General features: G+C 40.4%; 1 protein-coding gene across 1 annotated transcript; it reads right to left on the reverse strand.

Annotated features, from left to right (window-relative positions):
* Positions 1-16885: 16885 nt before the first annotated feature.
* LOC126596917 (lysine--tRNA ligase, cytoplasmic-like) lies at positions 16886-23821 on the reverse strand. Its single transcript, XM_050263619.1, has 17 exons — positions 23622-23821; positions 23369-23435; positions 22770-22838; positions 22512-22674; positions 22319-22421; positions 21182-21267; positions 19809-19927; positions 19662-19724; positions 19129-19254; positions 18744-19026; positions 18548-18644; positions 18298-18457; positions 17796-17939; positions 17633-17701; positions 17407-17550; positions 17270-17321; positions 16886-17112 (listed from the first exon to the last, which is right to left on the reverse strand). The coding sequence occupies exons 1-17, from the start codon at positions 23696-23698 to the stop codon at positions 17096-17098; spliced, it is 1839 nt and encodes a 612-aa protein (XP_050119576.1). The 5' UTR covers positions 23699-23821; the 3' UTR covers positions 16886-17095.
* Positions 23822-25419: the final 1598 nt, after the last annotated feature.

Raw genomic sequence — 25419 nt, forward strand, 5'->3', positions numbered from 1 at the left:
TTGAATTAGTGGAAGTTCTTCACGGGCCGTTGGGGCTTGATTTTGAATGAGGATTTGACGAAGAACGAAGAGAGCTTTCTTGATCCTTCGGGATTTGCTTGGGAGTTTTGGAGTTTCAAAGCTTCAAGGTTTTGGTGTGAGGTGAATTGGTTATGAATTGGTGTCCCAAAATGAAAGCCTTGGCTTCCTATTTATAGAATTCCAAAACTTGATTTTTTGGATTTAAATAATCAGATGAAATAAATCATTTCTGCCAAGTGTTGACACGTGTCCTGTTTGATGACTTTTCCGATTTATTTTGATTTTTCGTTTAGTCACATGCTATGTGTAAAATTTATGTGACACATGAACGTTGAAATTTTAATTATTGATCAACATTTATTTCACTGAAATTTCAATGTCTACAAATGCCCCCACTTCAAGGCGTGTCGTATACATGTGTTTGTCATGTGTAGAAGATGCGTTTTGAAGTCCCTTACTGCAGATGTCGATCCAAGGGCCGTTGAGGCTTGATCTTGAACTGGGCTGGTAATTTCTTCAAGGGCCGTTGGGGCTTGATCTTGAATTTGGCTCGAAGATTTTCTAGTTTCCTCCAATTGTTAATTTTCCACAGACTTAATCTTAAACTGGGCTGGAGGGTTTTCTGGTTTCCTTCAAAGGACTTTCCACAGACTTAATCTTGAACTGGGTTTAATTCAAGGGTGGTGGACACTTGATCTTGAATCGGACTTGTGATTTCTTTAAGGGCCGTTGAGGCTTGATCTCGAACTTAAACATGACCACGAGTAGTTTTAGGACATGCATGCTTTGAAAGATCAAGGAAGTTCGCAGCATTTTCATATGAACCCTAAGCAGTTTGGTTGACGGTATGATCTTCAAGGGTTATTGAGATTTTGCTCTTCGGCGATAGTGCCAGCGAAAGGTTATTGAAGCTTCTCGAGCTCTTTGATTATAGCGACGATGGTGGGCTTGGATTTGACTTAGACTCCTTCATCTAGATTATGCAGTTTGACCGAGAAGGGTGTCTTGCCATAATGATTTGTTCCAGCTCATCGTGCTGCATTCTTCTCTGCTTGTTTCTTTCGCCCAATTGAAGTGGTGCGCAACCCTTTGCCTTTAAATGGTCCTTCAGAGCATCACTTTTCAGCCACTCATCCATGCTTGGCAGCTTCAGTGTAAAGAGCCAGCACCATATCAACTGTCTTTAAGTATTTGCTGAGGTAATTCGAGACCCGTCAACAGTTGAAGATGAGCACTCGAGAGTAATGCTAGGTAAGCAACCAAGCAAAGGTTTCGGGCAATCAGTTCCTGATCGGACGTTTAATTTCAGGTTCCGACTGATTGCTTCCTTTCTCCTTGTTCTGCAGGCAAGAGCAAGGGCAAAGGAAAGGATAGGGAAAAAGCATGATATGAGATACCTTTGCTTTCGACCCTAATGATATGAGATACTTTTACTTTTGAAGAAGTAGCGGATGATCAGCACATGTATTTGTTAAGCTTGTCTCCATATGCTTCAATGCATCATTTTCACTTGCCTCTTCTGTTCTCCAGGCAGATGTGGCATCTTCTCTAGAAGCATAAGATGTTGAGATAATGGGTACTTCGAGAGCATTGCTGAGTGAGCAATCAGGAAGGTTCCAGGCAATCGGTTCCTTACCAGGAGCTTGAATGGAGGTTCCGACATATTGCTTTCTTTATCCTTGTTTTTGTAAGGAAGAACAAGGACGAAGGAAAGGACAGGGAGATTGCATGATATAAGATACTCTTGCTTTCTACCCTGATGATATGAGATACATTTACTTTTGAAGAAGTAGTGGATGAACGAGCACGTATTTTGTTGCACTTGTCTCCACATGCTTCGATGTATCATCTTCACTTGCATCATTTATTTTCAAGGCAGATGTGGTGTCTTCTCTGGAAATACATCAACAATTGAAGATAAGTTGAAGGCGATGCTAGGTAAGCAATCAGGGAAGGGGTTTCCAGGCAGTCGGTTCCAAATCGGAAGGTTGACTCCAAGTGCCAGCTGATTGCTCTCTTTCTCCTTGTCCTGCAATGAAGAGGGAGGATAAAGAAAAGGATAGGGAGAAAGCATGCTATGAGATACTCTTGCTCTCAACCCTAGTGATATGATATACCTTTGTTCTGGTGTGGCTTGGTTGAAGAGTTATTTTTAGGGAAGAAGAAAACTGACTATGTTGAGAGGTTTTAGTTGCAGATGCATTCGGCAAGGAAGAAAGGTCAGGCGTTTTGGATATATGCCTTGCTATAGAGGATGGAGGTCGAATTATATAGTGATTTCCCGATAGCAAGTGGCAGTGTAGATGTGGCCTTGTCACCCACGCTTGTCGGCCAAAAGTGTGGTAGTTGGAATAATGGACTTCACACGTTATCAACTTTATCAGTGATCTCTGGCAAAGTTGCACGTGATAGCCAAAAGCTGAGACTGCGTCTGAAAAGTGTTGATGGATTTTACGCAGGAAAATCCTGGTTTTGAAATTCGAAGAGTGGTGTCTCTTCGATTTTTTTTTTTTTTGAACAAGTGGTTGTGTTGCCTCTTCTTTTTAAAGAGGTGTCAATTGCATTCAACATGCACACTTTGAAGATTGCCGCCTTTGAAAATTGTCTTTGCTGTATTTATGAGATTTTACTCACTTTAACCCTTTTCTTTTACCATTTTTTGGAAATGGCTAACCCGTCTAACATTTGCTTAGATTTGAGTCTCAGCAGTGACACAGGTGCACCGCGTCAGGGTAATATATGGCGCCCGTCCTTCTTATCTTCTAATGGCCCTCTTACAGTTGAAGACTCTATGATGAGGGATGCAACAACGGCTACGGTTGTAGCTAGGAACCTCATCACTCTTAGAGATAATAGGATACTTTCACGACGGTCCGATGAGTTAGCTATTCAAGATTCCCAAGCTCTTAGTGTCCAGTGTACGAACTCTGTTTCCAACATGGGCCAACGCTTACTTGTTCGAACTCGCCAAGTTGAATTATTGACAGTCGAGGTGGCAGCTCTTAATCAAGAGATCAGACAACTCAAGCGCGAGAATAGAGAGTTGCATGTGCTTGCAAATAGTTATTCGTTGGGCATGAAGAGGAAGCTTGATTAGCTGCTAGACTCCGAAGGTCGGATTCAAAGTGACCATCGGAAGTTTGTGGATGTATTCCAGAGGCACATTTTACCTTCGTCATCTGGAGTTCGACCAAGTATTAAAGCTCCGAATAATCCATCTCCAGTGCCTCCCTTTTCTAGGGTTCCGCCGAGTACTAAGGCTTCAAGTACTGAGGCTTCACATAAGTGACATTTGTGAAGGCTCCCTCTTTTTTTCTTTTGCTTTTCTTTTCCCTTTTCTTTTTTTATTTTTTTATTTTTTTATTTTTTTATTTTTTTATTTTTTTATTTTTTTTATTTTTTTTATGCACTTGTAATTTCTTAGAGATATCAATGAACATGCTTTATTTTATTCAGTGCATTGTGCAAAAACACATATCTCACTATTCCTTTACCCTGTTTTTAGACGGAAATTCGCCGTCCTCACCCTACTTTCTTCCTTTCAATCATTCTGTCTCCACCACCCTTTTCCTTTTTTTTTTTTTTTTTTTTTTTTTTGACTTGCTAACAGTAGCTTGCACCTTTTTTTTTTTTTTGTGTACATAATCATATTTTCCAGTGCACTATCCTATCACCTCTCATTTTGGTTTTCTTTCCCAGGCACGGGTGGTCGTTTGCACAGTCACTGCATAATCACTGCACTACTTGCAGGTCAGCTTTAGTTGAGACCATTATATGTATATATACATTCACACATACACACATACCCACGTAGGGTACTGCATAGTCACTACATAGCCACTGCACCAATTTTTTTTATTTTTTTATTTTTTATTTTATTTTATTTTATTATTTTTTATTATGATTTATATATATATATGTGTGTGCGCTACATCGGATGAAAGGCGGCCACCTGCAGCGGGAAAGGAGAAGCTGGATGTATTGAGGCGGTGCAAAGCATCGAGCTTCACGATCGGCTAGTCGTTTGACAGCGGTCGTTGAAGTTCTTCTCCGATTCAAATGCAGCAGCAGAGGCAAAAAGTCTGAGGATGTCTTTGGGTGTGAGTTGACAAACTTTGGTTTTGTCAATCACATTTAAAGGCAGCAGCCATGGTGGAGGTGCAGAAGCAGCTGGAGTGACGAGCTTGAGGTAGAGTGTAGGGCATCGAGCTTTACAACCGGCTAGTCGTTTGACAGCGGTCAATGAAGCTCTTCGCTGATTTTGATCATGGTGCCCAGAATGACGAGCTCAAGGTAGTGCAAGGCGTCGAGCCTGAAGTGGAGGAGTTACAGCGGCGCTGGGTGATGAGCAGAGGGCAGATCGCAGCCACTGAGCACAGCCAACAGACTCCGCCTCGTCAATTCCTGCCAAGCCCATGCCAACATTACGTATGTGATTCCTCTTATCAAACTCGTTGACTCGGGCTATAGTTTCAGTCATCATACAAATCTGGTCCTCACCCACCATCGTCTTCTACCATAAAAAATTTCACGGAATCAACAGACCACTACCAATGCCAAGGCCACCAGTAATGAACTATACATTGCAGCTTGAGCCAAACAGAAAACATGTCAATGGATCGGCCGTCGTTTGATTTGGTGGAGAAGATGCACTACCTCTTCGTCCGAGTGGCGAAGGCGAACACCGGTTTGAAATCACGAAAATGAAGATGACGCTGAAGACGTCGTTGATGGAGAGCTGTTGAACCTCCAACAAACCATGTCCTGTCAGCACTCCACTCACCTCACTTCACAGGACCATTTTCCTTTCGCCGGAGAGTTATTCGCTCCTGGACTTGGGTTTCTGTTTTGGGGTGGTTTGACTTCTGGCAACCAAGCAACCTCTAGTGGTAAAATCGCAAGGAGTGGAGGTCACGGGTTCCTGTAACAGATTTGCAATTGGAGCAGAGAGGCTGGCAGAGTCGACCTCGGGAGCTTCCTTAGGTTAAAGCTCTACGGGTTTAACCTGTGGCGGCGAGCTGGATGAATACTCAACTCGATCGGAGTCGGAGGAACGATAGCCGGAGCAGTCACTGGAGAAGGTGCCAGATTCGGAGTAAGATTTAGAGCCGAAGCTAAGTTGAGTGTTTGTGAAGACAAGGGGTGAGAAGTGGGGAAGTGAACTGGCTGAAACGGACTGCGTCGGAACCGGGCATGGCCCATCCGATTGAGGAGGGAGATGACCTTTTTGAACTTGAAGACGATGTGATCGGTGATGTACATACAGTCCAGGTGGGCCGATTGGTTGTTTGGGTGTTGCTGCTGGTGGGAGAGGAACCGGATCAGGTGCTCCATGCTCTGCAATCCTTACGATGCGGCTTCCTGGATGGCCTTCTGATTCTCCATCTTCGGGAAGTTCATCAACTCCACCGTCATTGTAAGGGTTTCAAGAATCTCCGGTCGGTGAGTTTGGGGAGGAGGAGTTGATAGCAGGCTAATCACTACGAACGGTGTAAGCGGCGGAGATGGTGACTTGGTCTACTTCAACAGCAAGGAGGGGGTGCGGGAGACCTGTGACGGTGCTGGTGTCTGCGACGTCATTTGGATTTGCAGCTGGGTGAGATCAAAGAGTGCGGCTAGGTCGACCTTGATGAATTCGGCGCGTTGAGGGTCATCAGCACGATCCTATCGACAAAGAAGAAGCAGAATGGGCCTCTTGCGTGGCCTATGGCATCAACTGGTCTCTGGGCTTCTAGGCCAGTAAATTGGAGAGAGGCTTGGGCTTTGACTCTCTTTCTGTCGGTGGAGAAAAGCTGGGAAGGGCCTGGATTCCTTTGATTTGGAGGCTATTTATATATATATATATATATATATATATATATATATATATATATATATATATTTCTCTTTTGTACAAAGAAATTGTTTGTCTTTGTAATAAAATTGACTTTTATTAGTCAAACCTCTAATAAAATCCTTATTTATATTTTTTTATTTTTTATTTTTTTTATTTTGATGTGACTGTACTCGAAATTTTGAGGTTTCAAGTTGCCTACGTACCCCTCCAAAGAAGAGATCAAGTCATAATGTAGTTCAAATGCATTTTTTTTATGGTGATTTTGATGATGATTTTGCCATACACAGTTTATGCTCTTGCGGGCCAGGAGCGTGGCGTTTGTTTTAGGGGTAATAGCACTTCAAGAATTTGCCATTGATGGGGCCGATCTTCAAGCCGTCTTCTGCCATGATTAAGTAGGCGACGTTGGTGTAAACTTCTTGTATTACGTATGGTCCGTCCCATTTTGATGTGAACTTGCTTTTTTTCTTGTGAGTTGTGATGATAGGCCTACGCAATGCAAGGACGAGATCTTCAGTTTGGAAAGACCTTGGGCGGACCTTCTTGTTGAATGCCTTAGATAGCCGTGCTTGGTAACATTCCAAGTGTTGTTGAGCTTCGAGCCTTTTTTCGTCAAGTGCTTCTAACTCTTGAAAGCGCAACTTTGCATTCTCTTCATCAGTCAAGCCTTCTTGTATAGCCATTCTCAGTGAGGGGATTTGACTTTCGAACGGTAGAACAGCTTCCACGCCATATATAAGAGAATAAGGCGTAGCTTGGGTAGGAGTCCTATGTGTTGTTCGATATCCCCAAAGTGCTTCGCTTATTCTTTCATGCTAGTCTCTCTTTGTTCGGCCGATCATTTTCTTTAGGAGATTGCACAATGTTTTATTGAATGCTTCTGCAAGACCGTTGGCCGGAGCATGATACATGGAAGACTTGTGCTACTTGAACTTGTATTTCTCACAGAGCTCATCCACGAGTTGGTTAGAGAATTGTTTTCCGTTGTCAGTGATGATGTAGCGAGGCACCCCATATCCGTGGATGATGTGATCCTTGATGAAACAGACGACAGTTTCCTTTTTTACTTCCCTTAGGGGTATGGCTTAAACCCACTTGGAGAAGTAATCTGTTGCAGCTAGGATGTAAGCTTCTCCTGCAGATGACTTTGGGGTAATTGGTCCTACGACGTCCAATCCCTATGCATCGAATGGCCATGAAGCAGCCGTAGGGTGTAATGGCTCAGGTGGTTGATGTATGAAGTTGGCATGGAATTGGTAGGCTTGGCACCTTTTGGCATGTTCCAGGCAGTCCTTCACCATGTTTGGCCAGTAGTAACCCATTCTTTTAAGCTGGAAATGTAGCTTTGGTCCAGATTGATACACCCCGCATACGCCTGAGTGTGCTTCTTCCATGGCTTGATTGGCTTCTTCCTCACCTATGCATCTCAAAAGTACTCATTCGAAAGAGCGCCGGTAGAGTGTTTCTTTGTAGTAGAGGAAGCGAGGTGCTCGTCAATGTATTTTGGAGCAGTGTCTAGAATCATCTGGAAGTTTTCCATGCTCTAAGTAGTCAATCAGTGGTTGTCTATACTCTTCAACATCGACTGGAAGTACTGAGATGACATTCGTATCATCCAGTAGCATTTCAGTGATGAGGGGATCACCCATCTTTGGCAGACTGGCACGTCTACAGCTTCATCTTCTCCTAATGTCATGCTTGAGGCTAGGTTGGCAAGAGCGTCTGCCATTTGATTTTCTTTTCTTGGAACATGTTCTAATGTTACAACATCAAACCTTTATAGCAATTGAATTGCCAGCCAGAAGTATGGGACAGATCATCTTTGCTCACCTCATATTCAGTCAAGAGTTGATTGATTATGAGCTTGGAGTCGCCATATACCTCGAGAGTTATGATTTCCATGTTGATCGCCATTTTGAGCCCGATGATCAATGCTTGGTACTCAGCGACGTTGTTGGAGCATAATTCGCTTAGTTGGAAGGAATAAGGTAGTATTTGCCTTTGTGGCGACATGAATACTACTGCCCCCGCTCCATCCGCTCGTGCAGATCCGTCAAAGAACATCGTCCATGTCAGGAAGATGTCGATGTAAAACACGTCCTCGTCAGGCAAGTCGTCTGAGATTTTCCAATCAGCTGGGATTGGGTGATCAACAAGAAAGTCTGCTAGCGCTGAAGGAAATTTTGTGAAAAACATGTTCATTTGAGCAACATCTATGGCATGCAATTAACAATTAAAGGCGGAATCATGCTTGTATGCACTCAAAAACAAAACATTACCCATGAAATTCAAAGCCTAGTAGAAGGGTGAACCAAGACTCAACTCAAAACAAAGTGAGTTGAGAAACTTTATACCTTTATTGATTCCTCTTTGCATAAGCAAAGGCTAATCACCCAAGGAGAGGGACTTCATTCTTGCTTCTTAGCTCCATGGATTTCTTGGATGAGAATGGTTGAAAGGATTCTCCAAGTTCCCAAAGTTGAGAATCTCTAAGTCTCCACACCAAGGTAGGACTTGAAGAAGAGATGAGTGACCTAGAGGAAGTAAGATTGCTAGCTAAAATCCTCTAGGGTGGCCGGCCTTTTAGAGAGAAAAATGGAGCTTGTGTTCTCATCTTTTCTCTAAAAGAAAACCCTAAGGATGAAATGGCTATAAAGTTGCCTTTATACCACCTCACAATGGAGTGGCAAACTTGCAATTAAGCCAAGTTCACTACCCCTCTCTATATGGCCGGTTTTCCCAAGCCTTTGGGCTGTTTTGGGCTTCTTGAATTTTGTTTGTTAAGTTGTCATACAACTTAAGCTAATGGGCTTGACGATTCGAAGCCCAATTTGGGCTTTAAGGCCCAAAACTAACTCAAGGTTTAAAACGAACTTATTCGTTTGATTAATTAACATATTAATTAATTCTTGCCATAAACAATTAAACCATTTAATTGTCCTTACTCATCTCCGTTGTTTCTTCAATCTCTATCTTACACGGTGTACGATCCATTAGGTTCTTTTTAGTGAGGCAGTGGGCGATTAGAACTCTTTCAAATCGATTGTGAATTGAAACTTACTTTCAATTCTCCCTTTAGTGATTATACACGTTTAGGGCTCCACAAACCATGAGTGACACCTAGCAGTATGTCATGATTACCCAAGCTAATCAGAAGAGGTGGAGAACCTATTCAGTTTAGTATTACAATGCAATACGGTCTTTCTCTAATACAATACTCTTGACCACATTGTTTGGTTTGATAGTTTATTCATGTCTACTATCCAATGTGATTCTCTTACTTATATGATTACCTTGAATGTGATTTGGAACGACTTCCTAAATCTTATTCATACTCTGGACAGAGATTCTTAATCATATCATAGAGTATTCTCCCTCAAACAGTTTGAAGGTTAGAGATCCCTTGTTGCGCATTCACTTGCCAACATGGCTAAGTGGCTTAACCCCAACTATGCCGTGGACACCCTCTGACGGAGTGACTTTGACATAGTCAAAGATCAAGGACCTAACCACAAGACAACTATGATGTCTTAGGTCAAAGGACTAGTTTGCATTATCCCAACCATGAGTTCTCATGTGACATGAGTATGAGAACTCCTTGTTAATCGTGTTCAATGGACTTATTCTCTATTGAGCACCTACATGCTTGTCTTGGTGTCAGTCACACCAATGACTCGAGACCAGTCACTCTCCCTAAGAGAAGACATAATACGTACTGATCTTAATGGACTGTCAATGCCCAATTGGCTATCCTATAATTAGGAACGTTTAGGATATGTATACGGAAGAGAATGGTCTTATGAATCTAACTTCTTTAGATCGCATTCTCCCAATTACATATTCCTTGGACTTATTGTTTAAGCGTATAACATTTATATGAGATGGCTTCAAACAATAATATTTGCCCTTTAAATTAAACTATATTAGTTTAACATGTGAAATGTTCGTAAAGTATCATCATATGATTGGTTTTAGGGTACATTTCCAACAAGCGCTTGCCCCTTGACGGCTTTAGCTGGAACGTAGATGATCTCATATTGATTAAGAAGCAACGCCCATTTAGCGAGTCGCCATGTTAAGACTGGTTTGGACATAACGTATTTGACCAGGTCAGCTTTAGCAACCAAGTGGATAGTGTAAGCATGCATGTAATGCCTGAGCTTCTAGATGGCGAACACCAAGGCAAGGCACATCTTTTCTATTAGGGAGTAGTTCAACTCGGCGCCGGTGAGAGTTTGGTTGAGGTAGTAGAGCGCTCCTTCTTTCTGGGATTCATTCTTTTACGCCAAGAGTGCTTCGATTGAACTTTCCTGAGCGGCAATATACAATATGAGTGGTTTCCCAGGCACAGGTGCTCCCAAGACAAGTGGACTTGACAAATACTTTTTTATTCTTTCAAATGCATTGTGGCATGCTTCGTCCCATACAAATGGAACATCCTTCTTCATGAGTCGGCTGAATGGTTGACAACACCCTGCAAGGTTGGAGATGAAGCGTCTGATGAAGGCTAGCCGTCCTTGTAGACTTTTCAGCTTGTGCAGTTTTCTTGGCTCTGGCATGCTTTGAATGGCCTTGATTTTTTATTGATTCACTTCAATACCACGGTGCTTGACGATGAAGCCAAGGAACTTTCCGGAGGTGATGCCAAACGCACATTTTAACGGGTTCATCTTGAGGTTGTATTTTCGCAGCCTTTTGAACACTATTCTCAAATCCTTCAAGTGGTCTGATCTTTTCTTTGTCTTGACCACCACATCGTCTACATAACATTCTATGTTTTTGTGTAGCATGTCATTGAAGATTTTCTGCATTGCCCGTTGATATGTAGCTCCAGCGTTCTTCAGACCAAAGGGCATCACCTTGTAGCAGTAGATACCTTTTGGAGTGCGGAAGGCTATTAGTTCCTCGTCTTCGAGAGCCATGCGAATTTGATTGTATCCAGAAGAGCCGTCCATGAATGACAGTGCCTCGTGGCCAGTGGTTACGTCCACCATGATTTTGATGATTGGCAAGGGGAAGTCGTCCTTCGGGCAGACGTCGTTGAGATCCCGGAAGTCTACACAAACACATATTTTTCTAGATTTCTTAAGGACGATGACGATGTTGGAGATCCACTTAGGTATTGCACTTCTCAAATGAAGCCTGCTTCGATTAGCTTGTCAATCTCTGCCTCAATTTATGGAATGAGCTCGGATCGATAGCGCCTTTGAGTTTGCTTTATCGGTCGTGTTCCAGGCTTGACTACAAGATGATGCACAGTGATGACAGGGTCAAGGCCAGGCATTTCCTTGTAGGTCCAAGCAAAGACACCTTTGTACTCTGATAACAGTTGGCAGTACTCGTCTATCTCGTCTGCACTTAGCAGCGCATTTACGAAGATAGGTTTTTGCTCCTCTTTTGTGCCCAAGTTGAGGTGGTGCAGCAGTGACATCTTCTTTGGGGATCTAGTCTTCTTTGCCTTCTGGGATCGTGATGTGGAAGACATCTTAGACTTCCTCTTTAGTGTCGTCCTCTTGGGCTTGTTAGTATGAAGATTGTCCAGTGTGGATGATGGTGTGCCTTCTTACTTTCAGTGGTCCATTTGCGTCAACCTCCAAGATTGCTTGACGTTTTATCCTTGAAGGAATTGAGCTTCGAATATCACCTTTTTCTGCTAGCCTGTCGAGCTTTTCTTCCTTTGACATTGTTTCCCAATTTCCAGAAAACTTCATGTTGTCTTTAAGTCTTTCCAAAGCTGACTGACGAGGAGGAGAGCTAGCCATGTTGCTTTGCTTCTTAGGTTTTGACAACCTTTCAAAAACAGAGTTTTGGGATGTTGGCCTGTTAAGCTTCTTGAAGACGGAGGTTCAGTTTTGACCACCAATGTGATCAAGTGCTGACGTTCTGGGTCTTGAACGATTCATCCTATCGAAGACTGGCGTTCAAGGGGCGGATTTAGGCTCCTCTCGATCTTGTTCAATGCTCACACTGATGTGTTGAGTGCTAGCATTTTTCGCTTTGCTTGAAATCTTCAAGGGTGCATTTGGTGTGAAGCCAAGTCCAGCTTTTTTGTGGTTAACTCTGTAACCATGCTTCTTCAACTTGTTTTGAGTCTCAGTAAGGTCACGTTCTTTATTGTTGACGATGTTTGAAACCTTTTTCCCAGGATTCGAAGAAGAAGCAAAGTCGTACCCAGCTTTTGACATGAGTTTGTAGGCGTTTGGATCAAAACCTTCTTCGGTCCTCTTGGTTGGGAGAAAGCTTGGTTCCACCCCCTTTGGTAGAGCTTTTACGAAGCCTTGTGGTAATCTTGCAACCTTAGTGTTGCTTAGCTATGTCAGAGGTAAAACTGCATTCATCTTGAGCAACTTTACATTATCCATGTGCCACTGTGCATCGGCTTTGCTTGCTTCAGTTTCGAACGGGGATTGACCATTCTTTCTTCTTGACATCGGGATGTATCGGAAAACGGGTGTGTTTGATCTATTTGAGGGCATCCTGCTCCTTTTAGTTGTTACAGGTTTAGCAAGCTCATCATCGTTCTTGTTTGAAGACGACATAGCTTCTTCTTCTTGCTTCTTGGGCATGGCTTGCCACTCCTGCTTTTTAGGTGTTGCTTTGCCCATGGATTTGATCTCTTTTGGAATAGCTTCGGGCACCATGTCTTCATCCATGTAGAACTTGGCGTCTACGAAATGTGATTCGGCTTCGGTGAATGGTTTGGTGTCGCCATAAATCACCTTCACTCCTTCTCGGTAGAATTTTAAGCATTGGTGAAGAATGGACGGTACTACTCCATTCGTATGGATCCAAGGCCTTCCTAAGAGCAAGCCGTAGGAAGTTCTTGCATCAATCACGTGGAATATCGTACTTGACTTGAGTTCACCAATAGTCATCTCCACTCGGATCATGCCCATCACTCTTTGAACTCCTTGATTAAAACCTTGGATTAGTAGACGACTTAGGGACAGTTCATCCACCTTGATGCTGATTGTAATCATTGTTGACTTTGGCATGATGTTTATGGCTGATCCACTATCCACAAGCATGCGGTTGACTTTGTGCTCCTTTACATACACATAAACGAATAGAGGATGGTTGTGGGGCTTGGATCCTAGTAGCAAGTCTTCGTCGGTGAAGTGGATTGCATCCTCGATGGCACAGCATGTGGCACATTTATGTGGCCGAAGCTTCAAGCCTTCGCTCTTGCTTTCTTACACTTCGTGATCATTAGAACTTGCCAAGACTGCAACTAATGCTCTTCGTATCTTCTTTGGTAATCGTAACGCTTCCTCGATGCTAAAGTGTGTTGGCAGACCTTCTTCGAACGTGAGAGTTTTTTCTCCCTCAGTGGCAATAGCTTTGCCTTTTGAGGGCTCTTCCATTTCTACTTCGACCATGTGACATGCAGCGATAGTGCACTGTTGGAAGAAGTCCTCCGGGAAGTATTCGTGCAAGGAGATAGGAATGTGTGGCTCTTGCTCTATAGATTCCCCAGCATACGTTGGCTTACCAGCATTTACGTTCCTTTTGGGCTTCCTACTGTTGCGGCGACGGTGTTTTCTCCCTTGTTCCACCTTTAGTCTTGTGGCTTGTGATTTTGGTTTCCTTGTTTTTTTTTAGGTCACCAATGTCCATCATTCTTCATCATTGGTATGTGCATCTTGTTCGTTTGCCCCCAACGATGGTTACGCAGAAAGTATCGTGCAACTTAAGCATTGATAGGAAAGGTCAGGTGTCGCTTGGAGAGGCACGGGATCGAAGGATCCAAATGCAATTGTAGTAGTATATGTTGCAACCGTGTCTTCGAGGTCGAGCTCGATTTTCCCTTGTTGTGCTAGCTTCATAATGAGTTCTTTGAGAACGAAGCACTTTCCAATAGGATGGCTCACGATTCGATGGTACTTACAGTATTTAGGATCGTTTATGCGATTTATTTCTTCAGGCCACTTGCATTCGGGTAGCTCGATTACCTTCTTTTCCAGTAAGTCGTCTAACATTGCATCCATGTCTGAGTCAGGAAAAGGGTACGCCTTCTGCTCCAATTCCCTCAGGGTGCTTTTGTACCTGTCTTGGGTGCAAGGAGCCTCACCTCTCTTTATCTCTTTTGCTTTGGTTTTGGAGGAGATCTTGATAAGCGCGAATGCGGTCTTGACGAGCGCAGTGCTGACGGTGAACGCTTCCTTGGAGGGTTTCTTCCCAGTCTTGTCTACATTTGGGGAAAACACCTTATCCTTCTTGAAGTTGGTGATCGGCTTTTTTTTCCGTGATGGGCAATACTTAGCTCCATGTCGTGGGCACGGGTGGCTAACTCTTCAAAGGTCCGTGGTTTGATGCCTTGAAGGATATAATGTAACCCCCATTACATGCCTTGGACACACATCTCGATTGAAGAGATCTCCGAGAGCCTGTCCTTGCAGTCGAGGCTTAGATTGCACCATCGGTTGATGTAGTCCACGATTGGCTCATCCCTCCATTGCTTCGTGCTTGTCATCTCTAACATGCTCACAGTGCGGCGGGTGTTGTAGAAGCGGTTGAGGAATTCCCTTTCTAATTGCTCCCAGTTGTTGATGGACTCAGGCTCTAGGTCCGTGTACCACTTAAAGGCATTTCCTTTCAGCGAGCGTACAAGCTACTTGGCGAGGTAATCTCCTTCTGTCCCCGCGTTGTTGCAGGTTTCGACGAAATGTGCAACGTGCTGCTTTGGGTTTCCTTTTCCATCAAACTGCATGAACTTTGGTGGTTGATAACTTCTTGGCATCTTCAGGGCGTCAATCTTTTTGGAGTAAGGCTTTGAGTATAGTACGGAGTCATGTGAACTTCCTTCGTACTGCGCCTTGATGATGCTGGCGATCATCTCCTACAGCTGCTGGATAGAGAGAGATCCCATGAGTGTCGCTGATTGGTCTGGCTTTAGCTTCTCTTCGACTTTCTCCACATGAGGCTCCCCATCCTCGTCGTTTTCCTTCTTTACTGGATTACCCTTTAGGTCGGGTTTCTCGTCTTGCTACACCTCCAATTAGTTAACGAGTGCAGCAATTTGTGAGTCTTTTTCTTCCACAATCCGTGTTAGCCTTGTGATCGCTTCATTCATATGAGCCAGCTGCTCATCGATTGAAGTCGCTCCAGTGGTCATGACTTGCATGGCTGAGCTGCCGCTTGAGTCGGCATCGGAAAGCATGGAACCAGAGTACTTCCTTGGGCTTTCCTCCCTTGGCGCCCTTAGCGAGGCCAGGGTGATCAGAGGTTCGTGCCTCGGGTGTTCTTATTCCTTCGGCAGAGTTGATGCAGGAATGGAAGAAGCGGCAGAAAGAGCTCTTGCCTTGCTTCGAGTTGTGACGCCCGAAGTGACACCACCTACGGTGATGACGCTCTTGTTCCTTGCATTGTTTGCGAGAGCGACTTGAGCCTTCTTTGATGCCATTTGTGCTTTTTGCAAATTCAAAGATAGAGATGAGAGGTAGAGAAGGTCCCACTGAGCGTGCCAAATTTGTAAACACGAAATTCCTGGTGTGAATGAGACAAGAACACGTGTACAAAATAATATTTTGTATTAATGATTTAAGGGTTACAATCTCTTCTACAATTTTAGCCTCTGATTCTATCTTTGTAATGGGTGGATTTGATGTTGTTGATCCAAAGGGCCGTCAGGGCTTGATCTTGGGATAAACAGTTATGCGGATTTGTTGACGTCGTTGATCCAAAGGGCCGTCGGGGCTTGATTTAGGGATGAACGAATGATGAATGATGAACACTTTCTTCAAGGGCCGTTGGGGCTTGATCTTGAATTAGTGGAAGTTCTTCAAGGGCCGTTGGGGCTTGATTTTGAATGAGGATTTGACGAAGAACGAAGAGAACTTTCTTGATCCTTTGGGATTTGCTTGGGAGCTTTGGAGTTTCAAAGCTTCAAGGTTATGGTGTGAGGTGAATTGGTTATGAATTGGTGTCCCAAAATGAAAGCATGGCTTCCTATTTATAGAATTCCAAAACTTGATTTTTTGGATTTAAATAATCAGATGAAATAAATCATTTATGCCAGGTGTTGACACATGTCCTGTATGATGACATTTCCGATTTATTTTGATTTTTCGTTTAGTCACATGCTATGTGTAAAATTTATGTGACACATGAACGTTGAAATTTTAATTATTGATCAACATTTATTTCACCAAAATTTCGATGTCTACACCAACTTCCTTCCCTAATCGACAACCATATTCTTCAACAACCATTTTGGCCACAGACATGGCTGCAACTTTTCATTTTGCCTCTCCTCTTTATTTATGGCAATCGAATTAACTAAACGATTCAAATTTAAATACAGTTGTACATTAAAAAAAATAGTGTTTATCATTTTTCTATTTATAGTATATACGCAACTATATTTTATTGTATTAAAAAGTGAGACATCTAAGGTAAAATTAAGTAATAAGTCAACCACAATATTTAAATATCAAGCTCCCATTCAAGCACCTTTCTAAAAATCCCTACTTAGCTCTCCCTACACCCGCCTAGATGCTAGGCGACTGGCCAAGATCCTGATTAATCCCTAAGAATTTGAAAATTAAGAAATGGCATATAAATCTGACTAGCCCGCCTAGGTTGCAATTCTCACTTAAAAGAGAAAATATAAACTTTAATTTTTTATTTTATTTTTTCAATAAATTGGACAAACATTTACTACATGCTTGTTTCCCCATGTTTTAATCTATGTCATTCTATTTGGCAATTTATACATCACAATACAATTATGTATTTCTTTAAATATAAATACACATTTGTTTATATATTATATTGCATTCATGCCAAAAAGAAAAGGAAAAAAATAGTTCTAATTCTAGTTCAAATATTTTCACTACAACTTTATCATGCTGAACAGATTTTGGCTATGCAATTAGGATATCAAACGAACCAACAAACAGAAGGTAAGAGAAAACACATACAGGGAAAATGTGATGGATGAGATGAGACTTGTACATGACGAGACGACAGAGCAACTTTTTCTTTTCAGACGAAAGAGATCCATTCAAACAAACTAACACATAGGAGTTAGGGATAACAAAGTTTGGCAATTCGGATAAATATTAGTCGCATTCACTCATGTAACTGTATTAATAGTTCAGACAATTATAGATCTACCTAAAATACTTTAGATATAACAGTGAAAATCAAACCAAAAAGTTACATCTCGCCATCAATAAGACCACCGCTTGAAGTCCAATGCAGCTACAAAAAATCGATGGCTGAGTCCCGATAATCTCAAGCACCCAAAGTGGCTGAACAATGTCAAAAGAACAATTGTTAGAGCCCCATAGGTAAGTAAACAAATGAAACATAACATTCTTCAGCATAGCATAAACAGAAGCAGAGTTCAAGTCCACAAGGTTTTTTAAATGTGTTCCGGGAATGTTACTCCAAAGGAAGAGTTAGTACCTTTAGCACAAGTCTCATCCTGTGGCTTCATAGCCGGGAAGAGTAGAACTTCCTGTCCAACCACAAACCATACATGGTGAGAAAAAATTCACACGTAACATACACAAGATTGGAGAGAGAGAGAGAGAGAGAGAGACCTTGATATTTTGTGAATCGGTTAACCACATACAGAGCCGATCAACGCCCAAACCCCAACCACCAGTTGGAGGTAACCCGTACTCAAGAGCTCTACAGAATGATTCGTCCAAAGCCATTGCTTCATCATCACCTGATTGTCGGTCCTGAAACTCAAAAACATGTATCATCACAAAATAAATTATACAATTTTCTATAAGATACCATAACTAAACAATTAAGTGATACCTTGAGTTGATCAGCAAATCTTTCCCGTTGTACCACAGGATCATTCAACTCTGTGTATGCATTGGCAAGCTGGAAAGCAAATGAAAATCATTCACAATCTTAATGACAAAGAAAAAGGTAGCCAATAAAGAAATCATTCAAATCTTCAAGTTGGTTGGCATACTTCATGTTTGTTCACAAACAATTCAAAACGTTCAGTCAAGCCAGGTTTCGATCGATGCCACTTAGCCAAAGGACTCATTATCTCAGGATGGTTAATGATGAAAGTGGGATTTACACACGTCTCTTCCAAAAAGTGCCCAACAAGCTGCATAAATAGAAAATGAAACAAAATGATGCATGAGTCATTTTCCATAACCATCACACATTAAGATTCCAATCAAGTGACAAGGATTTTTCTTAACTGACAATGGAAAGAAAATATAAAGACATCTACAAGACATCTGATAATTCACCAGCAATAACTGACAAATTCAAACAAACTCCAGAGCAGGACAGATGCAATGACGCAATAAGATAAAGAGTCATGGGAATTCTTTTATGAACAAAAATTGTCATATCATAAATGATAACTGAAAATTGTCATCAAGACAAGATATTTGAGAAAAGCATAACATTGCATTGATTACAATGTCTTTCATGTACGTGATTTTAGGAGTTGTTACCTTGTCCAACAAACGAGTTGTTGTTTCAGGAGGGGAACATTTGACATCAAACTTCTTGCACGCATCCTTAAGATATTGGTTAGCTTCTGCACTGGAGAGATTCTCTGGATTTATGTTGAGACCTGCAATCTTATTTAATTCCTCAACCATGTCGATCCTTCTGCAGCAGTAACAATAAAAACCACCAGATAAGTTTTTTTTAACATGTGTTTAAGCTGTAACATGCATGACCAAAATATAGTTTACAGACCTGAAAGGAGGAGTAAAGTCAATCTCAATTGGTTCCTTGTCGAGCCCATTTGAATGATACTTGATTTTATACCCACCAGTTAGCTCCTTGACCATACCTATTTTAGACTTAATATATTAGCAAACAACTCCAAGTAGTCTCAACAGGGAAAGGGTCAAGGAATCTATGTTCAAGACATGCATCATTTGAGCCATACCACTCAACATTTCCTCAGTCAGCGTCATCAAATCATTGTAGTCTGCATAAGCCATGTAGAATTCACAGGTAGTGAATTCAGGATTATGAGTCAAATCAATGCCCTCATTTCTAAATTGCTTTCCAATCTCATAAACACGATCCAGGCCACCAACAACAAGCTGCTTGAGATAGAGTTCTGGTGCAACGCGCATGAAAAGCTTCATGTCAAGTTCATTGTGAAAAGTCATAAAAGGACGGGCAGCCGCTCCACCAGGAATCATATTCATCATAGGAGTTTCGACCTGAGGATGGGAGATGCAGAAGCAAACGACAGATATAAAGACACCAAAATGTAAGAGACTACCAACAAACTAACACAAAGGGCAACGTGATGAAAGACTAACCTCCAAGAAGTCCAGATTGTCCAGGAACCTTCTAATATATTGAATGACTTTATATCTGGTCCTGAATATTTGCCGAACCTCATTAGTCAATATTAGATCCAGATAACGTTGACGATAGCGAGTTTCCTACCAAGAAAGACAGTGAACACATAAAACAACAAAAAATGAACAATATAAAATATAATGGGAATACCGTAGCATGACTATTATTTACAAAATGTAAAAAGAACAAGTAAAAACAAATCACAATTTGAAAAACAAACAAACAGAAACAAAGAACAAAAGGGTGGAACAAAACAATAGAGTAGACAGGACATTAAGTCATTAAAACATCACCCCCACAAACTAAAACCTAATATAGAAATGAGGGTACCAGTTGACCTCACATCAATAAATGGAAATCAATATTGAAAATACAAGCATGAATATTCTAGATAGATATAAATCATTAGTAATTCCAACCCCAAAAATTTAATCATAGTGTTCTCAAAGTTAACAAAAATAATTGTAAAAGTTTCTTCATCAATTAATACCTGGTCTTTTAAAATGTATGCTTCAGGATTCCGGGGACTTCCTGGGATCCATCGATTCGTTTTCTGCAGAATCGTATGTTGTGGTGTCATGAAAAGAGCTCAGGCAGCGTAAACAAAGTCAAAATACAATCATTGATCAGTGATCACCTTGACATTAGCATTATCAGAAGCAGGACCAGCTTTCTGTCTTGGCATCATATGAAGACAATGTGATAAGACTATAAATGATCTTGGGAAAATGCTCAGCTCCCCCCTCTTAGTCTTTCCTGTGAGATGAAAAGAGAAACAAATCAGAAAACTGTATAATTCAGAAAAATTAACAGTTCATAGTCCCAAACAACACAAAGTCCAGCAGTGCCTTCATCATTAGATGCCTAAGGACACGTTATATTACAAGGCCCCGTTGAATTTAGAGAGAAACCAGTAAAGTAAAAAAAAAAAACAAATGTTCAAAGATACCAGCAGAAAGCTCAGGATGTGTTATTCACTTAACCTGCCTATGCTGCCAAAATAAAATTTCAGGACCCTATAACTAAAAGCTGTCAACTAGACAGGAAGGCAGGAAAGCCAAACTTAATAGAACATTAAGAGAGTGAACTTGGACGAAATTATCATTAGATCCACAACCAGTGAGACCAAAATCTAATCCACAATGAGTGCAAGCACAAATCTTGTAACTCTGCCTTATAAGTATGAGATTGAAGAAAATCAGCAATTTAAGATGAAAAAAATCCAAAGACTAGGAAACTATTCAGTATATTATTCATGGAACCTTGTAACCTTAGCCCATGATGCGATGGCAAGTGCCTTCGCCCATGAGCGGTAGGTCTCGGGTTCGAGACTTGGGAGCAACCTCTCCATAAATGGGGGTAAGGCTAGCCGACATTCACCTCTCCCAGACCCTGCGTAAAGCGGGAGCCTTGTGCACTGGGTACGACCTTTTAACCTTGTAACCTTAGGAAATCAGCAATATAATATGCAAAACATTCGAAGACTAGGCAACTATTCAGTATATCTTTCAGGATCACAGCAACCTTGTAAATCTTTTTCATTTCATCGTAGATTTAGAATCTTCTCCCTTGTCTTTTTTTAACCATACAAAAGTTCTCAACACACATACAAACATGGAGTGACTAATCAAATTGATTAATAATATACTTGAAAAAGTAAAGCAACTAAATATTTCCACTGCTTGGACACAGCGAACACCAATTCAGTGATTTTTTATCTTTTGGCAAAAAAAAAATATATTCCAAACTATTATAATCTATGGAGATGGGATTGAACTCAGCTCAAGGGCACACTGCCCTGGCCAACTTGTTTAACTCACATCAGCAGTTCAGGAATTCAATCACATAAGTCTACAGTTACCCTTTACCCAGGTTGAAAAGAAAAGACTTCTCAATAGTTTCATTATAAATTGGATTTTATATAAAAAAAATAAAAAATAAAAAATTATATCATTCCATAGGAAAAATCATGACTAACATGCAAAAGGTAAGTGAACAGCTACTACAAACCTGGAAACCCAGTCACACCGACAATATCACCACGCTTAACACTAGAATGAAACTTAGAAAATTCAGATTCATCCAACTCTGATTTTCTGCATGAAAAATGAAGTCCTTTAAGTAATTTTGATAATGAAAAGTAAAAGAAATAAACCCAAGAAGGGATGTAATAATGTACTGAAAAGATTAACTCAACCACATTTAATGAGAAGCAAAAAGCTTGCATCTACCAAGACAGGGATAAATCCAGAATTTTCCATGGTAATGGCCGTCTAGCAATACTTAAATACAATAATCAGCTTTCTAATTTTGCAAGACTAATTTCTCTATATTATGTGATCACAGAATTTCACTTGCATAGAATTGGGGAATTAGATGGAAGACGAGAAAGGATGGACTGAATCAGTGGCTATTATGTGCAACACAAAAATAAGTATTTGACATAAAATGCAAAGGCATAAAACTTGGCTGATTATATAATTAGCTACTACATATAATTTCATATAACACATGAAAACACGCAAAACTAGAGATGATGATAGTTAGTGAACCACACAAGTCCTTTATTGACCAAACTACCAAATGCCCCACAACACGTGATAAGAACATCAGGAATTACAATAATTAATGAACAAACACAGTTTTTATAGCCAGTTCAAATTTTCATATAGTAATATGAGACAAAGCTGAAACAAGTTTACCATTTCTTTCATTTCTTACAGGATTGCAAAAGTAGATACTGGGGAAAAAATAGAGAAAAAAAATATGAAGAGAGTAGATATTCAATGTAGTCGTTGTACCTAAAAGTGTTTAACTAGACATAATACAAATACAAAACTGTCTTTAAAAAGAACATTCATCCTTCTGCATTGGAACTCTTTATTTTTCATTAAGTTTAATCTCATAAAAAATGTCTTGAAAAGAACATTCATCCTTTTGCCAATTAATCAATTAGATATTAGATAGATCACATGCTTGTAATTTTTTGTCCTTCTGAGTTCTGACAAAGAGAATCAAACAAAACCACTGGCCTCCAACTAAGAGAGCATATTTCTCAGTAGGAAATTAAACCACACAATTCAACAAAAGGAGGAGAACCAACTGTTATAAATATTCAAACAAGTGGGGGCGAGAACAATTTTATACCTTAAATCAGCCATGACTTGGACCTTCTCACCATCAGGTCCGCCACCATCCAAGTCATAAAAGAAGAGCTTAGAGCTGGAAGATCTTTTACTCATGATTCGCCCTTGCATAGGAGTAAAATATTCAAATCAGCAAAGATAAAATGCATGACAGATGATACCCTAGATAAATATAAGCCTGTAAATTTGAATACCAGCCAATGAAACAGTGATATCCTCAAGATGCTCCCCATCGTTTAAGCTTGCATACTTCTCTACATATTCATGTACGGTGATTGAACAAAAGAATTTATGAGGATATGGATTTTTATCTGCCTTCTGGGTAGCAAGATACTTCAGTCTATTTTCATAGTATTGCTGCCAAAAAAAAGTCATGACGCTCAGGTCATAACTAAGTAAGCTTTGAACCATTTAGATGGAAAAACTATAAGACAACACAAATTAGTGAGTACCGTTGGATCCATGTCGTCATCTTCAGTTGCTACATCTTTCTTAACTTGCGAGCTTGCCAAGGCAGCAGCCTGCGAGATAATTGCAAATTTATTTCATACAAGATTTCATAATCAAATATGGTGAGCACTTTCCTGAGCAATAAGCAATTACAAATTATCATTCAAGTGTATCCAGATTTCATGTGACTAAATAGTATCAATTCACACTTTCATGGATCAAAACAAAACAACAAATATAGAGTTAATGGGAAACCAATACTTACATATGCAACAAAAATCAGATTATTAAGTATCGCATTAATGTAAATTTGTGAAAAAAGACTAAACCAGCATGGTGCATTGCGGTATCAACTCATCTCCAGGGTTCAAACATTGACCTTATACAACAAATTAAAAACCAAAATATACTGAATGACCACGAAAACACTACGGGAACACCACTTGCATAAAATTAGATACACCACTCAGCCAAAATCAGGATAAGAAAACCGATTATGATGTTCACGCCCATTATCTATCGACATTCGGGACGGAACTGCCGCCACTATAACTAAAAAAAAGAAGTAACAGCATTGTCAGACAAAAGGCACCAGCTTTACCTTCTCCTCCTCTTTTCGGCGCCTCTCCTCTTCCCGCTGCTTGTTCTTCAACTCCTTCTTCCGTGCACTGTAAGCACCCCCACACAAAATTCAACACAATCAATACCCAAAAAACAAAAAACTAACAGCTTAAGCAGCTAAAACAAAAAACCATACGGATTAAAAACAAAACATAAAAAGAAAGTAATATGGCCGGACTTCGAAGGCAAACTTTCTTTTCTCAGGAACCAAACAGGGGTTATTCGGGACGTACTTTTTGCTCATAGCTCCTTCCGATTCCAGAGTCGAATCTGCGAGTGATTTCGGGGTTTCGTTGGACGTGCCCGCCATTGCAGCGATTCGGAACGAGAGTGGAAAGTGAGAGAGGGGGTTTTCTGGGGTTTTTTGTGCCAGTGGAGCTAGGGTTTGCCAACTGGGGTAGTAAAAGATTACAATCCGTTTCGGCTATATAGGGCGGGCAGGGTCGGAATAAGTTCATATACTTTCTTGTTTTTTACAGTATCATATTTACTTTAGCTTGGTTAGAACGCAATTCGGATTGGGGATTTCACTTTGTATATCACATTCCCTCTTTTATTTTTTTGAAGTTCGATTTGTTTTGGGTTGTTTTATTCGCCTCACGATTATTGAATGCACACCGTATACTAATTAATTATTCAATGGCTCATATAATTTAAATAGAGTAAATTGTAGTAATTGTTTATCAATTTTAACTCAATTAGAAAAATGGTCTCTTAACTCAAAGTTCATTATCATTGGTATCTCAACTCATCAAAACGTGCAGTTATTGTCATTTTTTCCAACTCCATTAAAACTTCCGTCAAAATGAGTCGCGTGTCATGCATGTGAAACTAAATAAAGGGGCAAATATGAAAAAACAAATAAGAAAAATTGTATTAATGGTCCTTAACTTTAATTCAACTAAAGAAATAGTCTTTCAACTTCAATCCAATTTGAGAAATGATCTCTCAATTTTAATCTAATTCTGGCAATGGTCATTCCAACGTAACTTATTTTGACAGAATTTTGACGGAGTTTATGAAAAGAACCATAGCTAACGTTTTGATGAGGATGGACCAATGGTAATGAATTTTTAGTTGATAGACTATTGCTCAAATTTAATTAAAATTGAAATATCATTGCTACCATTTTTTCAATTTAATATGATATGACTATTTAAGCCTCATATTGTTTTGAAAAAAAAAAAAAAAGACCTATTAATTTATGAATACGTCCCTAATCAATGTCAATATGTATCCTAAATTACTTTCGTTAAGGTATCAAAAGCCATTCCAACCCTCACATCATGACATAGAATCATATGAGTGCAACTTACCTGTGCACCCCAATTATAATTCCATATCAACAGTTACTACAAATATTGCATAGAGGTATCTGATTCACCACAGTACTGACATCAAGTAATATATGATTCACCATAATATTGCATAAAGGTATCTGATTCGCCACAATATTAACATTAATGTGGAGCCAAAATAATCTTGAAGTTTTTTGAGGCAACACGTGAACTTTCAGTTTAAAAAGATAAAATTGACCTTATTAAATGGGCAGGCATCCCACGCACAGCTCAGCATTATAGGATATGCAGGGAAAATTACTAATACACTCCCAATTGAAGACAAACTCTATCAAATAAGTAATCCCACTTATTTTTAAGTATGGAAAAATTACCTTTATTTCCAAGATATTATTAACACAATATCTTGGAAAAGTCTGACCAGATTAACCCTAAACGGCCGGCCACCTCCTCTGTAAATACCTCATTTCTCCACACAAAAATGGTGTGTATTTCTATACACATAAAAACCATAAACGTTCACTCTCTTCAGAGAGACTAATTGCTTTGGATTGAGAAGAACCGCTCAACCCTTTTTGTTTTTTTTTATTTCACGAACAACAGTTGTACATTGGGAATGTGATTGTGTTAACTATGACCCTTATCTCCAACATTTTTATTACCATATGTTCCTAATCTCTGGCATATGCTGGCAGTTTTTTTCACTTCCACCTAGCAGTTTGTTGTTTGACAC

This window comes from Malus sylvestris, chromosome 13 (assembly GCF_916048215.2).
Source record: "Malus sylvestris chromosome 13, drMalSylv7.2, whole genome shotgun sequence".
NCBI classification, from domain to species: Eukaryota; Viridiplantae; Streptophyta; class Magnoliopsida; order Rosales; family Rosaceae; genus Malus; species Malus sylvestris.